Consider the following 21,125-nt stretch of genomic DNA (forward strand, 5'->3'; position numbering starts at 1 on the left):
GCAAAGGCGCCCAACATCAGGCAGAGGGGGGTGATCCTTCCCGTCTGCTCAGCCCTGGTGAGACACACCTGGAGTGCTGGGGCCAGTCCCGGGCTCCCCAGTGCAAGAGAGACATGGACTTACTGGAGTGAGTGCAGGGAAAGGCCACAAAGATGAAGGAACTAGAGCATTTCACCTGTGAGGAAAGGCTGAGAGTGCTGGTACTGTTTAGCCTGGAGAGGAGAAGGCTCAAGGGGGATCTTATCAATGTATGTAAATATCTGAAGGAAAGATGTAAAGCAGATGGAGCCAAGCTCTCTTCAGTGGAGCCCAGTGATGGGACTAGAGGCAATGGGCACAGACTGAAATACAGGAGGTTCTTCCTGAACATCAGGAAACACTTTTTTACTGTGAGGGTGAGTGAGGACTGGCACAGGTTGTCCACAGAGGTTGTGGAGTCTCCATCCTTGGAGATACTCAAAAGCCATCTGGACACAGTCCTGGGCAACCTGATGCTGGTGGCCATGCATTGGACCAGATGACCTCCAGAGGTCCCTTCCAACCTCAGCCATCCTGTGATTCTGTGACAAAATCATCTGAAGTTACATTTTAATAGGAAATAATATATAAAGGTTTTAAACAGAGTAAAACTTAGTCTTAATAGAATGAGGAGAGTTTTTCTATTGACTTCAATGGAATCAGGTTTTGGCAATAAAAAAGAAATTGCACAAGAGACAATTTGATATTTTTTTTTTTACAAAATAATCTGGTAGAATATGATTAAGAAGTGCATCTGAAATGTAATCCTTTGAAAATGTTGTTTGATTACCAGTCACTAGACTGAATGTGCTATTTTTTTCATTCCCTCTTTCATAAGAAACCAATTGCATCCCCTTGGCATTTATTGCAGATGAACAGGAGAGCTCTGGAGCAATTATTTATACTGTTGAGCTTAAGCGCTATGGTGGGCCTCTTGGAATTACAATCTCTGGTACTGAAGAGCCCTTTGATCCCATAATCATTTCCAGCCTTACAAAAGGAGGATTAGCTGAAAGGTAAATTGGAAAGCTCATTATTATTCAATGTTCTTTTTGTCAGGATAAAGATTTATTTTGTTTACTCGAAGATGCAAATTTTCACAATTTAGCGATTTTTTAGTAATTCTCCAAATCTGAGGTTGCTGTTGTTTTTTGATCATTGCCCTGTTCAGGAGCATGAGCAATATCTTAACAGGATGTCAGGATGTTCTTGCATATACTATACAAGACAGAGCAGAGGATTGTGGTCTTTATTGTAAATCACCTAGGAAAGACTAGTCAATCAAACTGCTCAGTCACAGGAACATTTTAGCAGCCAGTTAAAAGCAATAGTCTTGTATAGTACGACAGGTAAGGAAAGCAATTCACATGTCTAAGTTTATCTGAACTTACTGTATACTTATCTGCCTCTTATCATATACACACACTGTATCTGTATGTGCACTTACATACTCCATAGTAAGCATTATCTGAAGAGCAGAAATGCTCCTTGTGGTAAGTGATGGATAGAGAATAATGAAAATGCTAAGGTTTTCTATTTCTAAGATAGGTAGAGTCATTGCGACTGGTACCTTTGGTGGTGGTTTCAGAGAGAACTTGCAGCACACAAAACCTGAAAACATGATACTGTGCACAACCAAAACAAACATTGCATTTATTGCATTTATGAGAATTTATTTTCTTCTCTTGATATGATCCATCTTGAAAGCCACATGAGTGAAATAGCTGGTGATTTGATCACACTGCCATTATCTGTTATGTTGTGAGACTTCTAGAAACTTGGCTCATTTCAGAACTTTCTGATCTGTCTGAGATTGCTCCTTAAACAGGTGGGCTGCAATGAGTATCAACCATAGGTGATTAACGACTGCAGTAACACAAAAATCCACGTCTGCATGCCTCAGCTCTGCTATTGTCACTACAACAAAGGTGGCTTGCTTTAAGCGTTTCTAACAAAAGAATTACTCTGTAACACAGCTATAAAAGCAAAATGAAAGAAAGAAAGGGAGATGAGACTTTCATGCTCCAGATATACAAAGAAATTGCCTTTGTTGCTTTTTATGCTCTCAGTGTTTTACTTCTCTCTCTTATTGTAGGACTGGGGCAATTCACATAGGAGACAGAATCTTAGCAATAAATAGTAGCAGTCTGAAAGGAAAACCTTTGAGTGAAGCCATTCATTTATTACAGATGGCAGGAGAAACTGTCACCTTGAAAATCAAGAAGCAGACAGATGGTGAGTATGGCCAAGGGTGGCATCAGTGGTCTTTAATGCATGTGTTGTTACAGATTAACAAGCATTTAGGCCATCCCTGGAAAAACCTCGTGTCAGTAGTAAAAAGCATATTCTTAGAACTGCAATAAAGCAATGACTGCCACCCCCTTTTTTTTTTTTTTTTTTTTTATAATCCTATTCAGCTACCAGTCCCAAGAAATTTTCAGTCCCTGGGGGTCACATAAGTGAATTGAGCGATGCTGAAGATGAAACCTCTGCTGCACAGAAATCTGGCAAACTCTCAGACATCTATTCCACTACAGTCCCAAGTGTTGACAGTGCAGTAGAGTCGTGGGATGGCTCTGGTATTGATACCAGCTTTGGAAATCAAGGTACTATCAAGAACATAATCAACATTTAAAGTAGGAATTATTGCCTTCATGGTTGACCTTCCTTTGCCTCAAAGAGAACTTTATCTGTACCAACTTTAAACCTTTTACTTTGTAATGTGCTGGTGTCATTGTGACCACACACCTCGCCAGGCAACATGATTTATTACATTTGGCTGGCCTCAGATTCATTCTTTCATGACAGTGTGATGCGTTATGAAGCATTTATCAATACATTAACAGGGTTTTGTTAGCTTTACTGACATCTGAATAGCCCGGTCCATAGCTTATCTGCAACTAAATGAGTTTATCCTTCAAATACAGATCAATGCAAGGCACAGAACACACTGAAGATGTTAATGAATTTGATGCCCATATGCAGTAATTTTTAACTGACAACAGATTTATTATAAACTGCTGAAGGGGGAACATTAGACATTGCTTATGATTTGTAAATATTTTGCTTCTTCCCCATTCCTACAACATTAACATCTAACTTTCAGCTCTCAAAACCAATCATTCAATTTGAATACATGATCCTTTTAACGCTGAATTTTCTACTTCTGTTTGGCTATTGTTTTATATAGGATTTTCAAATAATCTCCTTTTAACTTGTAAGGAGCATTTATTTAGGCAGTAAGGGATACAGACATCCTGTAATATTCTAGATAACACGAAAAATAACTTCCACACAGCTTCAGTGTTTTATTTCACTCTCTTAAAAATGTTGATTTCCATAGTAAGGTAGGTATTCCCACTACCTGGCAGGTATTTGGACAGGTAGAGCCTTACCTCAAATAATTCTTTCTCACTCGCTCTGGTTGCACACATTCTTTTGATTTTATTTCTCTGTTTCTTTCTGTTGCTCTCCAGGAGCATGGGTAGTAGCTTATGGACAGCTGTTTTGTACCCTCATACAGAGAACTGAAACCGAGCTCTGCCCAGGGGATTTCCCTTACAGACTGAAGTTCTGTACCGATTACTTTCATTGCTATTCTCTAATATACTTGCTCAGTGATAACACTGGTGGTTTCTTCTGGAAAGCAGAAAGTTTCCTTTGAAATCTGCTGAGCTACTTGAGATCAAGAAGTAGCTGATGTCACTACTAGTAGCCGTTTTGTTCTGTTCTTTAATTTTTAAATATTTCTTAGCTTTACTGCATATATGTGACATCAACTTACTTTAAACAAGACAGTCTCAATACATTTGATTATAACTCCTGTTTTCTACTTTACTTTTAATTTACTGTTATACGCAACATTTTATTTAGTATTCAATGTACTGGGTTGTATTCCCCCCATATAATTTATATTTCACTGGAATTAGAGTTGGGATGAATTTGTCCCCTTTTCTGTTTTTAGCCATTTTGGTTAGTTTATCAAAATAAATCATGTTAGATTTTCTTCTGATATTTTTAAATTCTAAGGAGAAGTATTGCTAAAAAAATGCCAGAATGATAGTTCTCATTTCCTGGGTGAATTGATGATATTTGGAGCAAATTGTTCAACTGTGGGAAGGACTGAGACCCAGACTACTTTCCAAAGTCCTGATGACTCAGGTGCCATGACAAAATTAAACCAATATCTCAAAGCAGATTTTCTTCTAATTCCCTTAAAATACCAGCCCAGACTTGGCTGGATACATGGCACTTCTGATAAACAGCCTGAGTGTCATCAGATTCATGCCTTATCTCTTGCTGTGGTACTAATGTGACCCACATTTCCATTAAAGTTCATTCTGCCTTGACCTGTTGAGTTTGGCTTTTCTCCAAACCTTTCTTGGCATAAGTACAGGCTAAGCAAATTGGGGAGTCTGGGGAATGTTTCGGGAGCACCAGATAATGCTTTATCCTATTAGTTACTAATTTAATGCTAGTGAGCAGTCTTTTCTCTCCTTGAATTAATACCCCATTTTGTACTTTTGTCTAATGTGTCTGCCTTACTAATCCAGAGCCTTCCCCACATGGCAGTCACATTTTCAACACCAAAACCCTTCCTAGAATCTGGGAGTATGTTAATCTGCCAATTATCTGGAAAACACACACAACTCTGTAGTTACATGGGATTTGAGGGAGACAGGTCTAGGCTGATTTATGGAACCAAACTGCCCTCTTTAGAGAGGTGACAGCAGTGATATTTGTTAGTCATCAACAAAATACAACTTCCTAATCCAATATGCACATCAGAAAATGCCAACTATAGAGCTAAAAAAGGAATATGTCAAGGTGAAATACATATATAGCAGCTCTACCGTAATGGATTTTGCTTACCATGTCAGCATCAGCTTGTGACAGGTCGATCCATGTGTTCTTCTTGATATATCACTTGGAAGCCAGACTGTCTGGTTCCTACTTGGAATTCAAATGACACTTGATTCAGTTAAAGAAATACTATTGAACTAATACCAACATTGCTTGTGTGATAAAAATACCCAGAAATAAACACTTCAGCTATATAAAGGCTGTCTGATGCCACTTACACATTGGAAACAGCTGATAGAGAAATCACTTTCCGCAAGGTGAGCTTCCCGAGGGCGTATATTGGTCCCAGACACGTGCCCATCCTGAGACAGTCCTTTTCTCAGCTCTCAGAGCCTTGGCAAAAAGTAGTAGCTCCGCTAAGTGCAAGAGCCCTCCCACAGAAGGGCATGGGTACAGCGGTTCCCATGTTGGCCTTTATGACAGCACAGTCCTGCATTTGTAGTGATGAGTCCTTGCCTCAGCGGTGCCAAAACAGCCACCCTCCTTCCTGCTCTGGCAGCTAGCTAATGGTCACTCAGGGGCCTCTGCACCCTGCCAGCTTTTGCATCTAGGTAGCCATTCTACAGATTGGTAGTACTGGGGATAATTGACACTCATATGTCACTAAGCATTGGTTGCATTGCTTCCAAATTCGAGATAGTTACCAGGAGGAAGAAAAAATGTCTGAAAAAGTCAAGCTGATGGGTCTTTTTTAATGCATCCTTGTAAAATCCTTTTTCAATAGATCTGAAGCACAGTTTTGTTAATAGTTTAGGTTTAAATTTGGGCATGTCGCACATGATTTATTCACTAGTATTCAATGCATGATGGCCAATTGGGAATTGGTAAATTGTGAAGATGTCTAGAACCAAGCATCAGAAGCAGCTGAGACATGAACAGTAGGAGAACGGTGTTAGCTGTATTTAAGATTTTGCTTTCAATGGACTTTCACAGGAGAAGCTCTAGAGCACACTTAATCCCAGGCATAATTTAGAGCATAAGTAATCTGACTACTACTGCAAAAAAAGGTAGCAATCGTGAGTCCACGTCCAAGTTCTAGAGAACTCAGCTTCAGAGATTTGCTTTTCTATCATTACAACATATACAGTGCCGTAAATATATAATTCATCTTTTTAGGACACAGCTATCAGGCTTCAGGATACAACTTCAATGCCTATGAATGGAGGAGTCCTAAACAGACTAGTTTGTCCCCTCCAAGCAAACCACGAAACCACCCATTTCATGATACAGGGCTGAGTGATGACGAATGGGACCGACCTACAGCAAGCAGGTAAGTTCCCACATAAGTTTCTGTTTTCTGATTTGCAGCTGCAGCAGTGCCTCAAAATTGGACACTTACTGTCTGGAATGAAAGTTTTTTTCTAATGCAACTCTAACAGCTCTTCCTTTAAATACAAAATAGTAGTATTTATACTTCATGAAACTTACTAGGGTAGATCAGTGACGTTTATGGAAGATCATGATGCCAAAACCTAGACAAATAATTATTTTTAGTTACTTCAGACAAAAAAAAAAACACAGCATTTATCTCTTAAGAATAAACAAACAAACAAAAATAGGGCATTCCTCTGGGTAAGCTTCAGAAAAAACCTGCTCTGTTTTATCTCTCCACAAAAATAAACCTGCAGGTAAAGTGGCTAAAGACAACTGGCATGTTAATCTTTTGTCTTCCATGAAAATTCTTCATTTTGGTTTAGGCAAAGAAGCAGAAATTACAGTCTTCTTCCGTAAATGCTTGAGACATCTGCAGCGATTCAGTAGGAGAACAAAGTGATCCAGGTGGAAATACCTTGTCCAAATCTATGGTAGTTTGCCATGCATTCATTCCTCTTCTTCTGAGAATTACATCTCCTTTTCAGTGAATTTCTCTGCAGGCAAAATGACTTCCTGAGGGAAAAATGCTTAGTTGACAATGCTTGGAGATAGTGAAAGACCCAAAAGTCTCTTACTTTCTATTCTAAGGCTGATCCGGCAGTGGAACCACTGGAGAGACTTGGGTAACTCCTGCCAGAGAACAGTTCTTCCTCAGATGAGGGAAGACAGACATCACAGTTCCAAAAATTTCTGTGTTTTTTGTACCCACCCTCAGGACTTGCAGACATGCATGTCCTTCATTAGAAATACAGTTTCTTAGTGTAGCAGAACAATGAGCCCAAAGTGCTAGTCTGTGAGAAATTCAAGTTTAGTACCGAAGAAGACCTTTCTGGCTCCTGTCTAAACACACTGGATAAGTAAATCCATAAGGTCCAGTCTGTTACCTTTGAAATACCAATCAAGGCAAAGCTTAGATGCCAGCACTGCTTTTCAGAATCTGAATGACAAATCCTCTGATACAGCAGATTGCCCAGTGGCATTTCGTCTGGAGCCAAGTCTGGCAAGATGATAGCTAAGGTCTGGGGAAGTGTGAACTCTCAGACCTTAACCAGGTCCTTTGGTCCCTACTGGCCAGAAGCATACTAGAAGTTTTCATAGGCTAGTTGTGGACAATATTTAATAAAGGAAATGACTATAGTTTTCTTCATATCTCCCATTCTTGGTAAGTTAGTATCTTTAATTTAATAGCAACATCTTTATCCACAGTTAAAGCCCATATTTTGTTTCCCAGATGAGATGCAGCCATAGATTTCAGAACACCTACTGTTTTGCAGTTACATAAGTAATAGGCTGAAAAAGTTGATAAGCAGTGAACTGGGAAGCTGGATTGTAAAATACAATCTTCTAAATGAAAAGCATGTATTCTACTACCATTTTAAAGCACTATTCAACAGAAGGTATGCACATTAAAGAGCCTTGTTCTACTTGTCAGTGTGACTTAACACCTGAGATATATGGCACAAATTAAAATAATGTTTATTTTAACCCTGTATCTGTAAAATGGATAACGCCATACCTGATGGTGTTCCTATACCAAGTGCTGGTGTATTTGAGAAGGGCACGTCTGTTCTTCCAGCCTGTTACAGGGATCCCCAGAAAAACCACCTCTTCTCTGCCCCTAGCTAAGCAACTTTTCTTATTCTCTACCACTAAAAAGTCATTTTTTCTTACCTTTTTTTTGTGTAGCACAGCTTCCAAGAATATGTGGCAACAGAAGGAGGCTGAGACATTGGGAGAGACTCAAGAAAACCACTTAAAGCAAACTTCTGTAGAAAGGTCAGGGGGAGAGAGCATCAGAAGCACGAAGAAAGAGGGCAAGATGTGGAAAGGTGCCTCTGGTGGGCAAAGGAAAGGTGGGGGACAGCTGGAAGAGTGGAATACTTCCAGGTAGGAGAACAAAGAGTGCACAGGAGGGAGATCCGGCTGGGCTGAGGCAGGGGCGGCGCGGGACAGGGTGGGAAGGGGGAAGAAAGGAAAAACAGTTGAAATGAGAAATAGGAGAAAAACAGGGTAAAAGCAGAAAACACATTAGCGTGCCGTTGAGTGACAATGAAATTTCAGCTGGCAAACAAATGAAACCAGATTGCTTTAAACCGCTCTGTAGCCTGGTGTCTACCTGTGGCTGGAAGGTAGGACAAGTCAGTTGTAATTCCTGCTCCAGGGAAAACTTTTTGCACATTAAACAGTATTTGTAGGAATGAGTCTGCCAGATCCTAAAACATCCTATCAGCTCCTGAATTAAAAAAAAAAAAAAAAAAAAAAATTGTCTCTCATATGGCAATAAGAATCAAATCATAGGCACCTGTGTTTTCATATCTGTCTTACTACCTCTCCTTCAGCATTTTCATGCATGTCAATTTCTGATGGCTCTTTCAATAAGCATCAGGAAACCAAATATATTTGTTACAGGTCAAACAATATTGCACATGGCATGAAACCAATCTCTCAGGTTTCAGAAAAAAAATTAATCTAGAGGAGAAATTATTTTGGTAGCTCTTTTTTTTTCTGGTGCAGTAGCTCAGCTACAAAGCAGTTTATTCATGTGGCTGCAATGGAGATGGAAAAGTTGAGCATTTCACACACCAGGAGTTAAGGCTCAGCGAAAAGGCAGAAGAGGAGGTGAGGGCAGAGAAAGGAATTGCTTCAACTAAAAAGAGGTCCAGATGTATAGAATTTACAATTTCAGATTTCACAGAAGTCAGAGAAGAAATGGACCTCCAGTTCTAGGAAATCCAGTCTTCGCTGTCGCAGACAATTGCCTCAAATAATCCTGTTCATTAACTTAAGTTCCATTTTACATTATAATATTAATATACAATATAAAGAGAGGTATTGTAATGGATAAATTAGTCTATGTTCAACACTGGCTATTAAAACAACTACTTCGGTTTATTGAAAGAGCTAATTTCAGGAGTCAAGGATCTTTCTAAAATCATGTTTTAAATGCTTTCTTATCTTGCCTGGGAGGAATTGCATCTGTGATCTGAGTAGGTATTCTCACCATTGCTGTATCTATTGCAATATCTTAGAAGATACACTGATGCTAGATGGAGAATCATTGCAATAAGAGATTGAAATGGCTGACCATTGTCTGCTTGACTGATCGTAACTGTAAGAAAGCATCTCTGAGGCAGAGTATCATGTGTGTGAAGCATTTGAGCTGTCGTCAGTTGTGCTGGGCAATTCCCCTATTTAAAAGCTATTCTGTTAACAGTGTTACATTCACGCTATTCTCAGTAATACGTCATTTGTCAAGCAAGGCCTCAGATGCTTCCATAATGGTGTTTTCTCTGTTTGTGTGCTGTTAAGCACCACTAGCTGCAGTCCATGGGCAGCTGCTCCAAAGTAACAGCTTGCTGCCACCAAAAGGGCGACTTCTCATTCTTTCCTTCCTCATCCTTCCCCTGTGCCTTTCACATAATCAGCCCCCTCCCGTGTAGCAGCTCTGATGCTTGTATGAACCTTCACTGAGCTGATATCCCTTGCTGAGACCTCAAAAAACTCCTGCTTCCTCCCCACACACGCAAACACTGTAATGCTGTTGCTTTGGGCTGCATTGCTGCAGTCCAGAGTTGGCATTTTCTATCAGACCTGTCTTGCTGGGCAATTTCCCTAAGCACTGCTGCCACCGACATCTTGCTCAAGAGTGCTAGTAATAAGGCTTCGGTGCGTTTATGAAACACCAGAGACCAAAGTCTCATTGCATCCCTGAAAGTTCATCTGTGTTTGTGTATGAAATGACTGGAGCAGTTTATATGATGGCAGTCGGGTGGTCTTAAATCAATAATGATAAATGCAGCTTGGGCTGAAGGAATCGGGTAAAAAGCACCACCATCCCTCTTTTGCAAAATGCTGCTTGCAAAAATGAGGGCTCTTTTCATATTCCCTGGAAGAAGCCTGTGAGGTCGAAAGGTTTTACTGCAAACATGCATTGCACAGAGCAGCGCTGCACACAGCTCCTGGTTGATTCATTAATTTTCATAGGGAGATCCCAGTTTCAATCTAGTAAAAATGTGTGTTGCATTGTTCTTGGAGTCCGTTTATCTCCTTACTGAATAATTCGCTGCTCAGATCCTGGCAGCTGCTAGCAACTGCCAGGTTATAAGAAGACTTGTCTGTCATGTGCTCTGCATGTCCATTCAGCCTCTCCTGACCAGCGACTCTTCCCCCCTCTCCTGCCTACCTACCGTAACGTTCTGTCATTCATGTTGCAGTCTGTGGCAAGGCACGTGTGTAAAATATATTTTTTGAGGAAAGAAAGTCCACATTTTTTTAACCTCTCATTGTAAATCTAGCTTCGCAGGTACCCATGATAACACCGAGGCTGACCAGGAGGAAAATTTCTGGTCTCAGGCTCTGGAGGATTTAGAGACCTGTGGCCAGTCAGGAATTCTGAGGGAACTAGAGGTAGAACAATCTTAACCTTTCTTTCCAATTATAGAGAAATATAATGGTTTTGGTTTGGTTTACATTCATTTTATTTTCTCCTTTTTTTCTTTTAAGTTGCACTAATTACACCAATTCATTTAAAAGCTTTAACCCCTCTTCACAGGACAAGGCTGACAGGCGTCTGTGTTTGAGAAACATGACTCTCTTGGTACCTACCCTTTACCTTTATATTTTCGCTTGTGCAGCTGCCTCCCCTGCCCCTAACCAGAGCTGTTTTCTTTTGTACAATGCAACCAAAATTTTGTAAACATGTTCACCCCAGAGCTTTTGACTTGCAGCTTCTGCTGTGCATAACCATTGACGCTGTCTGCATAGGCAGCAAATGGCGCAGAACTTCTTAAGTGGGCATAACCTTCCTGCAGCAGTGCATCCCATTCTCTGACAGACGCTTTATGCAGCTTTTCTTAGCATGTTGTAGGTTGTCTTTTAAATTGAAACTTAATTTGATTAAGATGAACATAAAAGAAAATCAGCTTTTCAACATGTTTACCTATAATCTTACCGCTCTGCAAAAAAAGCTGCCAGTGTGAGAAGTGTTCGTATATACAGCAGTTTCTTCACTATGTAACGAATTTTCACATTTCATCCTGCAGCTAATTGCAAATCTAACCATGCTTCGTGTTAGACTGTGAGGCGGGTAGAGAGGGAAGGGAAGAGAGAAAGAGTAACTTTGAGTCTTTATTTTTCTGATCACTTTTTCTCTAAGTTGTCTAATCAGAACAATTAAGATTATACTGCCACTTAAAGCTACGGAATGAAAGGTTCTAAAATATTTTCTTTTATGTTCTTTTAAATTCCTGGAGCTGCAAAACTGGCAGAATCTCATTTTCATTTTTATGTTGTATAAAGTCCTTTAGCAGCCAGGAGGAATGTGAATGGCGTAACTGGGTGAAAGTTTTTCAGTTTCAGATTAATTTACTTCCTCAGATTTTTGGCTTTTGTATTGCATGTATGGGTAGCAAAATGTGATTCTCATGTATTTGTTATTGCAAACCAGAGAAATGTAGGAGAAAATGTTATACTGGTTTAATTCCATAGTTAGATATGGTTCAATACCGCAGGCTTCTCTTGCAATTTTCAATATTCAGAGCACAATAAAAGGATATGGAAATAGATAATTCTGAAATGGAAATAGATTATTCATACTGACCAGAATTCAGTCACTTCAGCACGTTGAATTTTCCTCAGCCTTTCACAAAAGTGAAATTCAGGACTGCAGACACTGTATTGTTGAGAGCAGTGCCTTGTTGCACAACCCCCAGCTCTGAAGAGGAAGCAAGACTCATTCAGTATGTCAGGGTGCTGAGACTGGCAATGCCTCTAGTTTATGAAGTGCCATTGAATAGTCAAGGACTCCTTATCGTTTTTCATTTCAAGGTCTTCAGCAAAGACGACTGCTGTTTGCCAAGTCCTCTGGATGCTTTTGCTCCATCGGGCAGTAATATCAGTCATTACTGAGCACAAGAGAGACTGTTGAGGCTACAATATATTATCTCGTAGTGGAAGTAGTGCTGGAGCTGGGAGAAAGAAAGGTGACAGACATACTCACCAGAGTCAGAAGCAAACATTTATTTGCCTGGTTTCCCCTTATTTTTTCCCCCTTCATATTTACTTCTCATTTACAGGCAGGCTGCCTGCATCCTGTCCCAGTCAGAGTTCAGGTTACGGACTTCTAATTTCCATTTTCACTTGCCCATCAGCAGGGTGGCTGTGCCAAAGCACGATTGCCACCCATTCCCCAGAGCAGGAAGGATTTCACAAGGGAGGAGGCTCCTTTCAAGATTTCACCCTCCATGTATTCTTGTGTCTCATCTAAAAGGCTAGCTTTTAATGATACTAAAAACAGCAGTGAGACGGGGACTTGCATCTCTGAGGTGTTAGCGGTAAGCTAAGGTAGTTACTCTTGCAAACATGCATGTTCTGCAGAGTTTCTTTCCAGGTAGTGAGATACCTGCACTGAGCTCTCCCCGGCCTGGGATGATATCTGGGCACACTCTCTGCCAGTGCTGACTCTAGAGCTGCCCACATATTCTGCTGACTCACATTTTTTTACCTTGCACGCACAGCCTGAATTGTAAATGCCTTCCTAGAGCTCCAATTCCAACAAATGCAATTATGCTGCAACTTAAATGTCATTTTATTTACATGTAAAATATTTTTGAAATAAGCAATTATACTACACACTCTTCAGTCTGCCAGGGGACTAGCTCACAAGCATAGCTGTTCCAGTGCTCAGTATTTTAGTTTGAAATGCCATCTGAAAACTTTTGCCCATAGGGTTCTGTTATTGTTGTTGTGTTTTGTTGTGGTCCTTTATTTTGTAGTGACTTGCAAGCAGATTGAACATCTATCCTCTTGCCTTTTGCTGTGCCCTGAGTGATTGTGTTTTAACAAAGACTAGAGACGTTTTTCCTACTGCTATGAATTAACCACTTAACCCACATTCTCTGTTAAAAATTAACCTGTCCATTAATGCTCTAGGCCACAATTATGTCAGGAAGTACAATGAGTTTGAATCATGAAAACACACAACCTCGTAACCAGCTGGGAAGACAAGCCAGCTTCCAGGAAAGAAGTACTGTAAGGCCACATTACAGTCAAGCTACTCGTAGCAACACACTGCCGTCAGATGTGGGGAGAAAGTCCATGGTTCTGAGAAAAATTAAGCAAGAAATGAAAGAAATCATGTCACCAACTCCTGTGGAGTTACACAAGGTCTGTAATTTTCTTCTGACAGCTTTGAAATAATATATTCAGCATAGGGAATCTAATTATATGGCAATATAGTAAGCACTTTTTATAATGATTCCACAGATGTAATTTGGGGGCCGTGCATATTAGTTCTTACAAACACATTAATGACATATCCCTGTGGGGAAAACAAACAAATAAGATGCATCCTTGTCTACTATTTCATTTTACAATAAATCCTCAGAAGGGACTGCTCTTTTACAAGGAGGATCCACTGGTAATTTGAATTGACGCTACCAATAACTCATCCCTGCAAAATGTGTTCATTAAGAAAGCAAAGTTTAATTTCTAGAAAATACATTTCTTTAGGAAATTACTCGGGAGGGTTTGGGGCTCCCATTGGTTCTTTTTCAAATTAACACTCATTTTGAATCAAATACATGAGACTGAACATACATAATATAGAATCTTATTTCAATTTAGCTATTGCTTTGCTTCTCTTTATAATTCCTTTGCTGTAAAAAGGATAAACAATTTTCAGTCTGTGTGGCTTTTCACTGCTCAAGACTGTTGGAATCACCTGGTGATACAAAGGTGGCTCTGCACCCCAGGGAAGCACTGGATAAAGTATCTTTAGATGTGCAGAGCAATCACCAGTTTAAGTCTCAATCCAGTGAGGCAATAACAGCAACCAGTTTCCTAAACTTTGGGGGACATTATAATGCTGTTCCACTTGATGGGAAGGAGCCTCCTATCTCCTGCACTCATCATACTCTTAAGGGGCTGAGATCTTTCCAGAGGGTAGGATGGAGCCTGGAGAAATTTCGTTAAGATGTCGTATGTTGTCATTCTCAGGAGTGCTGGTTTGGTTTCTAGTCCCTGCAGGTTTGAGTGAGTTTAGTTTGTCATTTGTTCACTTTAGTTCACTGAGTATGGGCTGTGTGAATGTTCGTAGAAGGCAGCAGAGAATGGATCTTATACATGGAAAACTAATCAGGATGTGTTGTGATAGTCTTAAGCTATTCATATTTCCAGCTTGATGTGATTAATGGAGTTAGTTACTACACTCAGTTTTCCTGAGTGGTGAGTAAATGTAAGATATAAGCCAAAACTACACCAGTAGGCATTTCATGGTGTGCTCACGTTCGGCAAAGGCACAGTTTTCTCCTGTGGATTATAAACCAGCCTTTCATGCTTGATAAAATAGATCCTTTCCTGGAAAGGAGTCATCGGATTTCTATTAATGAGTTGATATTCTGTGATAGCTGCTAGCTCTTAGAGTTCTGGGCACTAAAATATACCCTGTCCTTGAGCTTTCTCTCTCTTCAGTTGTCTGTTTTTTAAGATTGCTGTGGCCTTCAGTTTTAGTAATTTCCAGTTTTTGTTCAGACGATATACCCACTTTTCCCCTGTCTGATGAAGTGATGTTCATTTTGCTTATACTGTCTGTTCTGTCATCTGGAAAAGAGTCATTTCCTTTCTAAAAATCTCAAAGTTGAACCTGCACCAAGGGTTTTCCAAATCCTTACAGTTGTTTAAGAAAAAACAGTGACTGGATCTTACAGTCCGATTCAGCAAAGTGAGCTTGTACCCCTGTGATCACACATGCAGGTCATCCCACGCATCATGGGCTGCTTTTGTATTCATTTTCTTACTGGTTCTTGTGTAGCAACGTGCCTCTTACTTTCTACTTCTTCATTTTTGTAATAGACCTCTAGCTTAATGCTAATAACGTGTTCAATTGCTATTTCTCATGGACAGCTTGTCCAATAATCGTTTTCCAGGAAAGCTGCGATGCCACAGGAATTATTTCACTGTCAAGAGAAATGTCTTGATTCAGATGTTTTTCGTAACAGGCTTTACTGGCAAATGTGCTGTGCCCTCTGCAGGCAAATGTCTTCATCAGCCAGGCCACTGATGGATCAGCCAGTAAAATAAGAACTGTTTTGGAAAACTGTGATGGTATAAACAGTCTTTGAAACACTAGCTAAGACGTAGCTTGCCTGAGACGTACCTCAGCAAGACTCTCAAGCGTGTACTTGATTGCACGCTGCTGAGCTTTCCCAGTTCCTTCAGCAGGACAGGTCAGGTGCCGTGGTTCGGTGAGTCTGCGTGCCTGTTGAGTCGGGGCCTGTGTGCCCTCTAGATCAGAGTTCATACCTTAAGTTTGATCGCAGAAAATAGGCCCCCTCAGGTCCATGTTCCTCTGTTTTTTCATAATCTGATTGGGAGAGGGCAAAGGTGTATGACTCTACCAAAGAAAAAGCCATGAAAATTGATTTAACCAACAGCCAGTCCGACCGTAGAGGGTAAGAGAGAATAAGACTGGACAAAAACTGCTCAGGCTACAAACACAAATGAGTAAGTCTAATGGAACAGCATGGTGAGCAGATGGCATTACTAACTTATCCTTCTCAGAGATACACCTGTCAGAAAGGTAACGTAGCCCTGAGGATTCTTTTGCTGAAAGCTGCAAGATTTGCGGCAAGTTAACCTGAATTCTTCACTGCTTTTTCTTACTTCACTGCATTATATTCACCAAATGTGTACTTGAACTGTCTTTGTCCTGAGGAAGCTACAACTGAGATGTGCCGTACAGATCTCTTCAAACATTTGTTCTAGATGGTTGAATAAGTAACATTTAATTTAACTGGATAGCATATTGCTATATCAGTACCCAAATTAAATTAATGCCTTTAATTGATTTTATCTACTTAGGTAAGCATACAGATTAATATTTCTCTAAAAATCATAGTGGACCATTTTTTACAAGTTCCATAGAGCACACATTCCTCTGAGAGCAAAAATATGCAGTAGACATCAGATAATTTTTCAATATTATTATTGCAAGTAGTCATTAACCTAAAATTACAGTCAGTAAAAATACCTCAATAGCTGATCTGTGCAAGATGTATGAATTCAAATTAAGCATTTGCCCATAGATTTGACAGGGAGGAGAGGCATAGAAACAGACTCAAAACTTGTAAGCCTCTGTTTAAAATTTGTAACTCTTTAATTGCTTATGAAATATGAATTAAATTTCCATTTCGTCTTTCTTTTTCCCTTAGGCTCCTGATGTAAATTTAAAAGTCTAACAGATTGCCCATAATGGAGATTTTGCTGTTGCGATCAAACCTTCCAAACAGCTGTGATCACAAGTACAGATAAAACAGCATGATTTAGGTGTTGCATGAATTGGCTGCAGTCTCACACCCTTCAGACAGGGCTACTGTCTGTCAAGTGAAGATGAGAACACCATGTGGCAAGGCTTTGCCCATACCCATTGTTAAATAAAAATCTGGGTATTTCAGATAGCAGGGTTTTTACGCTGAGGTTCCCATCTAAGAAGATACGCTGCCCTAAAAAGAAGGAGCCCCAAGATTATAACCTATAATACAAACTAAAGTTCTCTGCAGATGACTTGGACCTAAAAAATGGGACTGCTGTCAAACATGCAACAGAGTTAAATCACAACCTCATCCCTTAAGTGAGTAAGTGTCACTTTCTTTAGTTTCCAAGAGCCTGTTAAATCAAGCAAAAGTCAAGAGAAGGTAGCCATAAGGAAAAGGGTTTTTAAAAAGCTTTTGTGATACGTAAATCTGAAGAACCAGAGAAATGAGAAAATATTTTTATACACAAAAGTTCTGATTGCAGGGCAGTGACTAATTCCCTTCTAGAATGGCCGGTCCATACAAATCAGCAAAGTCTGACCTGAACAATGAGGGGGGGCAATAAAGGCTTTGGATGATCATTCTCAAGTTCTGCTTCCCCCCGTGCCCCGCTGTCGCAGGACTTCCCACTGTCCTGCAAGTGCAGTTTCTCACCTCTACAGCCAAACTCCTCTTTCATGTCCCTTACCCTTTGCAATGCTCCGTTCTTTGACTCCCTAGCTGGGTGTGCAGTGGCATGTGCGTTCCCCAGGCATTATTATAGACAAGACACAAGGTAAGGTGAGCTAATGTGGACTGGCACTTTCTATAGATGTGTAGAACAGGATCTGTGTGTAGTTTGTTTGCTAACAGACCACTTGCTAAAAAATAGGAAAAAGGCAACATTGTCCTAGACCACTGTCGTGGTTTGAACACAGCCAGCAGCCAAACACCACACATCTGTAGTACATGCAGAATTAGTCTCCACTCTAGCTTGGCTTTGGTAAAGTCTTGACTGTAGCAGTGTCCAGTTTGGGGGTCTGAAAATCAAAGAGGGACGTTAACCTACTGAATGGAGTCCAGAGAAAAACAATCCTTGTTTCACATTGCTGCAGAGAAGGAGGGAATAAAGTGATCTTGTTCTCCGTGGAGAGCAGCAGGCTTAACTCTGAGCAAGGGCGATTTCATTTAGACCTAAGGAAAACGTCTGAAGCACTGGAAGGGATTACTGACAGACTGTGGAGCCTCCATCACTGGAGATTTTAAAAAGCAGGACAGAGAAATGTCTCTCAGAAATGGGTTAGATGCAGTTGATCCTGCCTTAGGGCAAGAATACTGTCTAGATTACTTCAGAAAGTCCCCTGGTTTGTGGGGTTTTGTAGTTCATCTGAAGTTGGATCCAGCTCCACTTAACTCCAGTGCCTGAAGGAAGAGGAAGGGGAAAAGAGTAAGTGGAAAGGGAATTTTCCTTTTAAAAATTGTGCCATCGGTGCTAGAACAGTGCACAGTATTTCAAGTAAGTCTTCTGCTCTTGGGCACTGTATCACTTTTTTACATTTACTTTTCAAGGCTTCCTTAAGAAGCAGTTAACACGAAGCACTCCTATCTTTTGTGATGGCGTGGAAGAAAAGTGACCTCATTTTAAGAGAATTTGTGTCTTCCTCCAGTGCTAATTATTTTTCCTTCTTGCCAGGAAGTACACACAAATCTGTCAATACAATACCTCTCCCTCCTTTATTAACTTTTCCCGTCTTGCTAGAATGGTAGTCTTACAGCACTTTCATAGCAGCTTCAATCATACTTCAGATCAAAGTCCTGTTAGACGTGCTATGATATCACAAACAAAAGCCTCTTGATGACACATTATTAGAAGTTTCCCAGAGTCCTGCTGGTACAGCAGCTGTTGATACAAATTAAAATCATTCTAAGATGAATTATTTTGAATTTGCAGATAGGTTTGTCAGTAACCTGAATGCCCTTTGACTCCTAAAATTCACGCCGAGATGGAGGGAAGTATGACAGGTTCAGCAACAAGTTAATTTGGGGGAAGATCGGAGATAAGAAGACAAGGAGCTTAAACACAGCAGCCACCAGGAAGTTTAAAGTAACAGCTCGTACCCAAATAAGAGAATCGGTCACTGGCAGGGAGAAAGCCTTCGGCTGAGTTAAGGGGACTTTAGGTGTGGCTTTCTGCTCTGCTGTACTGTACAGAGGGAGAAAAACAAGGGAAGAGGAGGAGGCAGTGCAAAGTAAGGGACAGATACCCGTGTGGGGGGGTGCTCACGCTGCAGCAGCTGGCGTGGGGTCTTACTTCTCTCGACTGTTGCCCGGGATAGCTACCCAACTTGCCAGTGAGTCTTTCCATCCTTGTTAAAGCGCTGTCGATAGACCGCTAAAGCCAAGTAAATTCAAGAAAACTGCAGAGAGCAGGAAAAAAAACCCACCCAACTATGTGTGCTCTTTGCTGAGCTGACCAAATCCTTCACTCCTGTTTTGAGACATCCTTGTCTGTTCTTGCTTACCTCTGCGCAGTGGCAGTTAAGGCTGAAGCTTTCTGAAGGCAGCACCACCCCGCGTGGTGCCCCAGCACTGCTGCGCCTTGGCATTTGTCTGTGAAACACCCACCAAGTCCTCAGCAGCCCAATCTGAAGTCAGCTTGGCTCTGCCTTGAGCAGGCTGTTAGACAAGGGACTTCCAGAAGTCCCCTCCAATTTGAATGATTCTGTAATTCAGAAACACCGGACAGGAATTCAGTGGCTGGCACACACAAGGATGCAGCACGTGGAGCATTACTGGTAACGAGCCACTGTCAAATTAGAGAGCACTCTTAATGTTGTCATTTTACCAGCCAAGGTATGTTTTGAACCAGTAATTTGAACCCAGAGTGACAGAAGCTATAGCAGTAAAAGCACAGTTTTTGACTGCATGACTGTATCTGCACACGCATCTTGTGCCAGCATCAGTGTCAGTCAGATGTCCCACCACTGACTCACACAATTTACTTGCATAGGTCTGCACTCCTGATGTGAGAGAGAAGCAAGCAAGGAAAAAAAAAAAGAAAAAAAAAAAAAAAAACAAACCTCGCAGAAATAAAAACCTAAGTGTAGCACATACCTACAGTGAAGTCTCTGAATCCTTTTCTATCAGATCACTGAATTCACAGAGCTACCTGCAAGTCTCTGAACGCCTGGAAAACCTTCTAACAGTTTTATTAACAACTTCTATTTCCTGCTTTTGAATGACTGTCTCTTGGCTATGTAACCGTTAAAACACTGCCTGCAAGCTCTTTCTGAAGGAGCCTTATTCATACTTTCTTGAAAGATTGCATTATAACTCTCATACTGAGCACGTTTGGGATTAGGCCTTACGGGGTGGATCACTGCCTGGCCAAACCCAGGCTGACCAGGGCGTACAGTGCCGGTGTAATTTATGCCTTAGGGAAGTTTGGGAAGACACGTCATCAAGTGGTTGAGGCCAGGTCTTCATCCCTGCAGTAAAACTAAACTTAATCTTGTACTCAGCTCCTGACTAGCAAACAGGGTAGCAAGAAACTAAGACTCGGGAAAAAAAAAAAAAAAAATCACACCACAAAAGGTGGGCTATAAAGCACAAATTTCCAGCTGCCAAGGGCTGGTTATTCCTGAAGAGTAAGGCAGCTCCTGAGAATATTAATGTAATGTCAAAATGGGGACAACTCTCATACAGTTCTGTAAGTACCAGAGAGTAGGTAAGTGATCTAAAGGGGGGTGGAACCAAACCAGAACGCACTAGGAAGAAGGCCTACCTAGTGCTTGCAGAAATGTGGATACACACTTTTTGGTTGGTTTTTTTTCTCCCTTCTCATTACGTCACATCATCTCCACAGGTAACTTTGTACAAGGACTCTGAGGGAGAAGACTTTGGGTTCAGCGTCTCAGATGGTTTATTGGAAAAAGGCGTGTACGTTAAAAACATTCGACCAGCTGGCCCGGGCGATCTGGGAGGTTTAAAACCATACGACAGACTTTTACAGGTAATGTTTCTGGCACCACACAGGTTTAGCATGAACGGACGTGAGGTACAGCTCACTTGTCAGCTTCCTAAACACACCGCGGGATGTTCAGGGAGCTGTGTAACCCCGAGGGCACTGGAGGAAACTGCCAGGTGCTTTCACCACACCTTCTTACCTACATTGCTTATTATATTTTAAATTATGAGCAGTACTCTTCTTTTGTATTTCTGCTGGGAAAGGATGGGTGTAGGGGGTGGGAAGGACAAATGATCGTAATTGCTCTGTGCCGCAGGTCGATGTAAATCACTTAGACCCTCAGCACGAAAGGGCAGCGCTTCACGGCGGCTTGGGCTTTTTACGCAGGGGCACCAAGGCTAGACTTTTTTTTTTAAAGTCGTATTTGAAGAAACAAATTCTTTCAGAATGTTAGGTATTTCAGAGCTCCAAAGGAGACAGACAAAGGCTCCCGGGGAAGTTGGAATTTCCCAAGGCATTTCCAGACAGATTTGCAATTTTTACTATTCTTGATACTGATTTGAGAATTGATTCTGTGCTTAATCCAAGTTGCTGATCCACATGGTTGTAAAAAT

General features: G+C 40.9%; 1 protein-coding gene across 11 annotated transcripts in view; it reads left to right on the forward strand.

Annotated features, from left to right (window-relative positions):
- GRIP1 (glutamate receptor interacting protein 1) overlaps window positions 1-21,125 on the forward strand; it is a 335,638-nt gene that overhangs the window by 312,275 nt on the left and 2,238 nt on the right. For 6 of the 11 annotated variants that reach the window (XM_042791892.1, XM_032999950.2, XM_032999944.2 and 3 more), the window contains 9 exons: window positions 890-1,034; window positions 2,114-2,253; window positions 2,436-2,624; window positions 5,998-6,151; window positions 7,942-8,142; window positions 10,551-10,662; window positions 10,808-10,852; window positions 13,186-13,419; window positions 20,410-20,556. In XM_042791892.1, coding sequence (XP_042647826.1) covers window positions 890-1,034; window positions 2,114-2,253; window positions 2,436-2,624; window positions 5,998-6,151; window positions 7,942-8,142; window positions 10,551-10,662; window positions 10,808-10,852; window positions 13,186-13,419; window positions 20,410-20,556 — 1,367 coding nt within the window. The remainder of the gene's footprint in view (window positions 1-889; window positions 1,035-2,113; window positions 2,254-2,435; window positions 2,625-5,997; window positions 6,152-7,941; window positions 8,143-10,550; window positions 10,663-10,807; window positions 10,853-13,185; window positions 13,420-20,409; window positions 20,557-21,125) is intronic. The other 5 variants (XM_042791893.1, XM_032999945.2, XM_042791894.1 and 2 more) reach the window with 3 other exon arrangements.

Source organism: Tyto alba, unplaced genomic scaffold (genome assembly GCF_018691265.1).
Source record: "Tyto alba isolate M040663 unplaced genomic scaffold, T.alba_DEE_v4.0 Super-Scaffold_2, whole genome shotgun sequence".
Lineage (NCBI taxonomy): Eukaryota > Metazoa > Chordata > Aves > Strigiformes > Tytonidae > Tyto > Tyto alba.